The sequence below is a fragment of the Hydra vulgaris genome, chromosome 12 (assembly GCF_038396675.1).
Source record: "Hydra vulgaris chromosome 12, alternate assembly HydraT2T_AEP".
Taxonomy (NCBI): domain Eukaryota; kingdom Metazoa; phylum Cnidaria; class Hydrozoa; order Anthoathecata; family Hydridae; genus Hydra; species Hydra vulgaris.
In genome coordinates, this window is record NC_088931.1 from 72,982,548 (window position 1) to 72,991,282 (window position 8,735).

The window sequence follows — 8,735 nt, forward strand, 5'->3', positions numbered from 1 at the left end:
TTAACGGAATTGCTTATTTTTAAATTAATCTTTATATTTACGGAATTTATCAAGGGGCTTAGCAATAAGACCTATTCGTCTTATTCTCACCCCTGCTACCTATATATCTTGTTATTAACACGCGGGTTGTATATATTTACACGTTTGTAAATATATACAATCCGTATGTTAACAACACGATTGTATTTTAAAAAAAAATGAATACAAAATAAACCAAATTTTTCTCACAACTATTCACACATTCAGCAATTGTAAGAAAATTCGTGGCAGAAATTTTTAATATATACCTGTGTTCAATAACTTTTCTTTTGACTTTTTTCCTCCAAAATTTCAGTAAACTTGTTTTGAATGGTAGGTGACAAGCAAGAAAAAGAAACTTGTTCAATAACTTTTCTATTGCTTTTTTCCCAGTTTAATTCTTAGAATGTATTCACCTAGCATTGGGTCATTACCCACTCTTGCTACCACCCTTGATACACAAGTGGCAAGGACCACCCAGTAGTGTAAATTAACAAATAATTTTTCCACCACTGATGGTAAAACTATTAACAAATTTAATTATTCCGTGAATAACCCTAATTTTATTAGATAAAGATATAATTAATTGAAAAAAATAATACAATAGAAATACAATTGAAACAATTTTTATAACATGATGTGTTAGAAGGGACCGGTCATAAATGTTCAATGAGAAAGGAAGCAAAATGATTTTGTTCAGTATTCAAAAACATATGCTTATTTTTACATTTTGTTTTATTTGTTATTTATCCAAGGTCGAGGGGGCCGCTACAGTTGAGAAAGCTACTTTTTTTTTTTTAATTGTGGTTACGACCCTCTCCCAACTTTATATTTTCTAAACACGAACCTTGTGGAATAAGGCCGCTTTGAAAAGAAAGAAGTTGATCACAACCGCATGTAATATGTATATATTACAATCATTAAATTTACAAAGAATATTTTAATGTCAGTTCTTCGTCAGGTTCAATTTTATATGAGGTATAAACCTCATTTCCTAATAGATAACAATTTGGGTTGATACTAGTTCGAATATAATGCATTTCAGGTTTAATGTCTTTTGAAAAAATGGCGACTAAAGTATCTGGTTCGATACCTTTCACAGCAACTAATCCTTTTTCTAATGAATTAAAGCGCTTCACGTAGCATTGTGAAGAAAACCATCGTTCTTTAAGGTCATCAATTCGACTTTTTACGTAAGAACTACTATAATCGTAATACTTTGCAACCCATTCAACATTTCTATATTGGTCAAACGATAATACACCACGACAGTTATTAGAACCACATAAACATTTTAAACCTGATGCAAAGCCTGATTCTGTTTCAAACATTTGGTAATCTATTGTTACCTCTTCACCAGCGCTGATGTTTTTCAGGGAAATAATAGCATTACCTTTATATCCGCAATTCGGATCACAACTGTGGTTAAAAAAAGCACAAATACAAAGTAATCTTTTTTCTTTCCATAAACGTGGAACCATAAAAATATCTTGATCAACCATAATTTGGTAATACATCAGAATGGGTTCATACTCAGGCATCGTGTTGCAGCAATCTATAATTTCTTCTTTGGTTTTAAGCATATCTTTGTCCGTATCGCGAATTGCGTAGTCGCATGTTAACTCATCGCACTCCAAAACAACTTGACCTTGTTCAATAGTTTGGGATGCAAACAAAGCTTTACTACCAGGACCATATTTTTCTTCAGCATTACAAAGAGCAATTTTCCTAATAGGGAGATTTTCGTTTTTTTCGTTTTTTTCTGTCATCTTCTTATGTATAGTTCAAAACTAATAACGTTCTTGTTTAGCTATTGTTATCAAGTCGAATAAAAAATTCTTAATCAAACAAACATAAAAGCTGATTACAAAAAAAATTAAAAGTTCAAATATAAATTATTTACTTAAAAATAATTTGAAATGGCGAGACAAATAGTGTTGATTTCATATAAAATAACTTAAATAATAATCTAAATTAAAATTAATAATTTATTAATTTAAGTATTGAAAATAACTATTAAAGATTTTCTTTTCTTACGTTATTATGTTTCCGGTTTTAGATAAAGTTGTATGCTTGCTAATGACATCTAAGTATCTTGTTAAAAAACCGTTCTAGCGCTAATGCGCAAGTGAAACTTGAGTAAACTTTGCGTAGCGTTATTTTAATTGCAAAATCAACATTTACAAAACTTTGTAAATGTTGATTTTGCAAATAAAATAACGAGTTAAACTTAAAGAATTTAACGAGTTAAACTTAAAGAATTAAGAACTAATAATTAAAGAATTTCATGTATTTTTTACTGAAACTCATTAACAAAATGTTAAACAATAAATTCTCAACAAAAATTTTTAATTCATTGTAACAGATTTTTTCATTTTCAATATTTTCTAATTTTTTTTTTTTTATAAAAAAAAAAAAAAAAGGCAACTAGAAATGTCTAAATTATTAAAGATAAAATATTTTAAAAGAAATTACTTTGAGCAATATTTCATCAAAACTAAAGCGTTTCTACCCAAACATAATTTTTGTAAAATTGTAAAAAATTATATTTTGACTCCAAGTGCAATATTCATTTTGTTGATTCTAATACTAAGAAATTAAAAACTAAATTTTCTGCTAATATAAGGAGGAAATTTTAAACTTTTACTTGAAGTCAATATAGAGCGTACCCAGACAGTAAAGATATACTGGTCCAATAATGGCTAGCTTATGCCAGCAAATTCATTAAAGGACCGATAAACTTCCGTTCTTGGATTGCCGGTTCTGGAAAGCTATAACAGGGCCATTGCCGAGCCTTAACAAAATTGCTTGAGCAGGGTAGCCGCAAAAAACCATTGAAGGTCAAACGAAAATTTGCAGAAGCGGGACGACGGGCATTCGACCGATGCTGGTGCATCTGTTGTAAAATAAAATTAGTATTGATTAGACTAGAGCTATAGCATTTGCGTTTACAGCGCAGATTTTCGCATCCATCTTGAAAATCGTTATTTTCACTTTTCATACAAATATATATGAGAACTTTATTGTTTAAAAAATATTTTCAGTTGAGAATCTATTCTATTTAATGTTAATAATGATAATGTGCATCTTTTTTGAAATATTTAAGATGCTTTAAAATGAAAAGTAAAGAAGAAAAATCATTTATTCTAAAAACTACGGACATGGATATTAGTCAAAGAAATAAACTTCTTATAACTAAACAAGAAAATCAATAAACTTAATTCAACCATTAGATTATTACAAGCACCTAAATTACTATAAACACCCAAATACAAAAAAATTTAAAACAGTTTAAAGTTAAAAGATTAAATCCAAACGGTTCTCCGCAACAAGGCATCACGGTCATCTTTGAGCTTCCGTATTCTTTACTCCTTATTTTTATTGATACATTCATTTGTATATATTTTATATATTGTATAAATATAAACAATAAATGTAACATAGTTAAAGGGAAAACAGAAAAGAAAAAAATATGGCTATTCGTTGTTCTGCCAGTTCTTGTCCTGTAGTGGCTAATTGCTGTTTTTCCATCACTGACTAGCCACGACTGATATATGAATAATCTTTGCCAACGTCAGCAGCCGCAGCTGGTCCAGTGCGGCAGCCTACCCCAGTGAAAAATAAAACCGCGTCCCACATGGGTTCCGTGTGGGATTGATGGGATTTATGTGGGACGGATTTTCCCATGTGGTATCCGTATGGAAATTTGTCATCTTAAACCCATGTGGGTAATCCCACATGGGTTACATGTGGGAACCATATGGTATTTACACACATGGGAAATCCCACGTGGGTTTCCTGTGGGATTTGCATGGGAATTAATTTGAAGGCTGGAAACTAAAAAAAAACTTTAAAAAAAAAACTAAAAAAGAATTTTTAAATTGACATTGCATTGCGTTACGTTTATATTGTGTGAAAATATTTTATATTAATATAGAGAATGGCAAGCAAGTATGTAAGTACCACGAATAATGTTTATCTCTCTTTATAGAAATAAGATTAAGATTTGTGCAAATAGACGTATTATTAGGATAATATAATAGTTATTTAAATATATAGATCTTGAGTAAATTATTTGCAAACAATTAACTGATGCAAGTTGAAATGTTGTCAAAAACCAATCTTGCATGCATGGGACACTGCAGTGTCCCATAAAGAAATGCAGGTTTGAAAGTCAAAGAATTCCAAATTTTCTTTATTAAAAAAAAAAAAAAATAGAATGGAGATGGGTTTCTGTAACTTTTTTATGCTCCAAAACTTTTAACTTTAGATATAATAAGGTCCTTAAGACTTAAGGGACTTACGAACTACATTGAGGAACAAAAACAGGATATTTACAGAAACTTTTCAATTTTTAATCTGGAGTACCACAGTGTTATTGGGATTAAAGCCTCTGGGTCCAGTTTTCAAAGTAATATGATCTAAAGTAATGTTTAAATAAAATAATATGCTTTAAAATGCATAGAGTAACTATCAGGAGTTATATGTATAACTATAATAGTTATACATATAACTCCTGATAGTTAACTATATGTATAACTAGTTATACCTATAACTTGTTATAAAAACTTATTTTTTAAGGTTATGCTTGAACAAATTAGTACCAATTAATTCAAATTCAAGATTTAGTTAAAGTTCAAGTTAAAGTTCTTATTTATTCATTGTTTTTGTTAATTTTATATTTATTTGTTCAAATTTATCAGTTAGTACTATTTTTTACTACAGTAAGAATGTTTATCATTGTTGAACGTGATTTTATTAGTAACTTAATTTTATTTTCAACATATTTTGACAACACCCTTTATATTTTAAATGATGATAGCTTTACTTTTCTATTGATGTTAAATTTATTACGTTTCAATAACTCAGATTGATTCTCAACTGAATTATTGTAAGCTTTGTAGGGGTTTGTTGTATATCAAATGGTGTTGTAAATAAAGTAAAACTTATATATATATATATATATATATATATATATATATATATATATATATATATATATATATATATATATATATATATATATATATATATATATATATATATATATATATATACATATATATTCGATCCCCACCACGTCCCTGGTAGTACCGCGCTCAACTTGTTTCTCCGCGCAGCGGCCTTGTTCGTCAAGGTTCGTGTTTCGGAGTTATAGAGTTGAGAGAGGGTTATAACCACTATTAAGTAGGCTCCTCGTCTGTAGTGGCCTTTTCGGCCTTGAGGAGGTGAATAACAAAGAAAAAAATATATATACATATATATATATATATATATATATATATATATATATATATATATATATATATATATATATATATATATATATATATATATATATATATATATATATATATTGTTATTCACCTCCCCAAGGCCGAGAAGGCCACTACAGATGAGGAGGCTACTTAATAGTGGTTATAACCCTCTCTCAACTCTATAACTCCAAAACACGAACCTTGACGAACAAGGCCGCTGCGCAGAGAAACAAGTTGATATATATATATATATATATATATATATATATATATATATATATATATATATATATATATATATAACATTAAAACAAAAAAATTGATACAAAGTTTCACTTTAAAACGAATACCATTAACATTGTGATGATAATAGCATTAGGAAACTAGTATTTATGTATTATTATTATACTATAAATAAATAGTTTTTTAATTTATTTTATAAAATAGAATTGTTAATATAATATAAAAAATGTATATACCATCAATTTTTTTCTGGTTCAATTATACATTTGTTCTCAATAGTACTAAAAGTAAAAAAAAAACATAACTTGTTCTTTCAGATAAACAAGCTAATTTCTGAATTTAAATTGTTTTTCCTATGATCCTCTACAGTTTTAAGCAACAAAAGCAAGAAGTTTTTAGACCACATTGTTGGTGTAACTACCTCTAAAACCTGCTCATAGATAGCATAAATTGTTTTACTTTTTTTTTTAATTCAATTTTTTAATTGACATTATTTTGGTCTCAACATCCCCTCCCCATTGTCAATTATTGTTAAGCTCACACTGCCCCTCTATCTACTGGCATCATTTATGGATGAAAACCCTTACAAAGCTTACAATAATTCAGTTAAAATTCAATCTGAGTTATTGAAAGTAATAAATTTAACATCAATAGAAAAGTAAAGCTGTCATTATTTAAAATGTTAAGGGTGTTGTCAAAATATGTTGAAAGTAAAATTAAGTTACTAATAAAATCACGTTCAACAATGATAAATATTCTTACTGAAGTAAGAATAAGTACTAGTTAGCAAATTTGAACAAATAAATATAAAACAGTCAAAAAATAATGAACAAATAAGAACTTGAACTAAATCTTGAATTTGAATTAATCGGTACTAATTTGTTCAATCATAACTTTAAAAAACAAGTTTATATAATAAATTTTATGTATAACTAGTTATACATATAGTTAACTATTTATATGTATATGTATAACTGCATGCATTTTAATGCATTTTAGTTAATTTATATATTACTTTAGATCATATTACTTTGAATACTGGACCCAGAGACTTTATTCCCAACTACACTGTGGTACTTTAGATTAAAAATTGAAAAGTTTCTGTAAATATCCTGTTTTTGTTTCTCAATGTACTTCGTAAGTCCCTTAAGTTTTTTGAACCTTATTATATATAAAGTTAAAAGTTTTGAAGCCTGAAAAAAGTTACAAAAACCTCCCTATCTCCCCCCTATTTTAATACTTTTTTTTATTAAAGAAAATTTGACTTTCAAACCAGCATTTCTTTGTGGGACACTGCAGTGTCCCATGCATACATGCTTGATTTTTGACAACATTTGAACTTGCATCAGTCAATTGTTTGCAGATAATATACTCAAAAACTATATTCAAATATCATTTGAACATGTTAGAGAATGTTAATATGATATTTGAACATCACAAATTTAATAATATTGTTGTGATATGTTATATAAATAATACCATAATAGATTATGATATGAAAATAAGATAGGATATGAAGGCAATGATCAAAGAATAAATTTACTTATAGAAATTTAGATGTTTGTTTATTAGTTTCAGAATATTATATTATGTGTGACCACGGCCTTCTATAATAACAGGCCTTGACATCGCGCAACAAAGTTGTTAAACTGAAGGCCAATTCCTAATACTGTGTTTACATTTTCATCTTTTAACATTAGACGAAAGTTTGTGTTCGCACTTTTTTAATAAATCTTTAAAATTTGATTGGTTTATAAATTAGATAACGCAACTTCAAGACGATAACGTTGTAAGGTTCAAGGCGTTACATTGTAAGGTAATAATATTGTCAAACTAACGATAAGTTTTTTTAATAATTAAAATGCCTTTAAAATGCTGTGTATCTCTTTGCAAGTCAAACTATCTCAACTACAATAAAAATATCAATTTATACAACTACAACTACAATATCAATTACAACTACAATAAAAATATCAATACTCAAATACAACAAAAATATCAATTTATAAATTCCCAAAGAATCTAGAGGAGAGAAAAAGATGTAGTGAAGCTATCCCAAGAACTGGTTTTATTGTTACAGACTATAAAGCAGTATGTCAACTGCATTGGCCAAATGAAGCACCTTTTGAAAGCAAATATGGGAAGCAACAACCTTTAAACCCACCATCTGTTTTTAAAAATATTCCGCCTAGTTGTTTAGCCACACCAGCAAGTAAAGTTAGAAAAACTGTAACTTCAAGCGGTTTTCGAAGCATTTTACCAGATGAGTTAAATGATTTTCTAAAAGAGGATGAACTTATATTTGACGATATTCAATCTTTTTTAAGTGATATCAACGATGTTATTGTTTTCCAGCTTAATAAAAAAGGTTTACACATACAATCAAAAATGTACAAACTTGGTGTTCTATTATTTATTTTAGTAATTTTCAATGATTATTCATTTGTAGCTAACCATAATGGCACAACTTGTAATATTTCATCTTTAGCTGTAAACAAATTAAAGTTAATAAAAACAAAATCAGCTTTATTTGAAGCAGTTAGATTTTTAAAAATAAAGAAAGTTCGCTTTAGTCAAATATTCTATTCGAACACCTTAATGCATGAGAAAAGTTAATGTTGGTGAAGCTTTATATAATATACGTGATATTAAATGTAGAGCATATGATTATTTTGCTAAACGACGAAGTTTGTATGATTGTTTGTGTATTGACTACAAGTTGCCAAGTATAAGGACTTTAACACGATTGACTTCAAAAATAAGTTCAATAGAGGACCTAAGTTTCATAAATAGTATTTTTATGAATTTAAATCTATTGAAAAGAACTTCCATACTACTAATTGATGAGGTCTATGTCAAAGCTTCATTACTTTACCAAAGAGGTGCTTTGTTTGATTAAGCAGTAAACTACCCTGAAAAGTTAGCTAAAACAATTTTATCATTTATGATTAAATGTCTTTTTGGAGGTCCAGAATTTATATGTAAAGCTCAACCTGTTGCCAATCTTTCCTTGTTGTAGGGAACTCGTAGAAGACTGAGATTAGTCTTATCATCGAGAACCTTGAGGTATTGCGTACAGCACACATATAAACAATGTGATTCTCATTAAAGAAATGTTTTACATGTTATTATTGCAAACTTTTTTTTCTTTTCTTTTTAATTGAACTATGTTTTGTGTTAATGTTGAGGTTTATAATAATAATACTAGCTTTATTT

At 28.1% G+C, this 8,735-nt stretch overlaps 1 protein-coding gene across 2 annotated transcripts; it reads right to left on the reverse strand.

Moving 5' to 3' along the window:
• Positions 1–899: 899 nt before the first annotated feature.
• On the reverse strand, positions 900–2,181 carry LOC105850153 (uncharacterized). Of its 2 annotated transcripts, none has more exons than XM_065814359.1 (2): positions 2,056–2,181; positions 900–1,828 (listed from the first exon to the last, which is right to left on the reverse strand). In XM_065814359.1, the coding sequence occupies exon 2, from the start codon at positions 1,785–1,787 to the stop codon at positions 945–947; it is 843 nt and encodes a 280-aa protein (XP_065670431.1). In that variant the 5' UTR covers positions 1,788–1,828; positions 2,056–2,181; the 3' UTR covers positions 900–944. The 2 variants fall into 2 exon arrangements, with proteins under 2 accessions (XP_065670431.1, XP_065670432.1); XM_065814360.1 differs by having other exon boundaries at positions 900–1,856; positions 2,056–2,109.
• Positions 2,182–8,735: the final 6,554 nt, after the last annotated feature.

Coding starts and splice junctions, on each gene's coding strand:
- LOC105850153 (XM_065814359.1), bottom strand. CDS start 1,787: ATGACAGAAAAAAACGAAAAAAACGAAAATCTCCCTATTAGGAAAATT.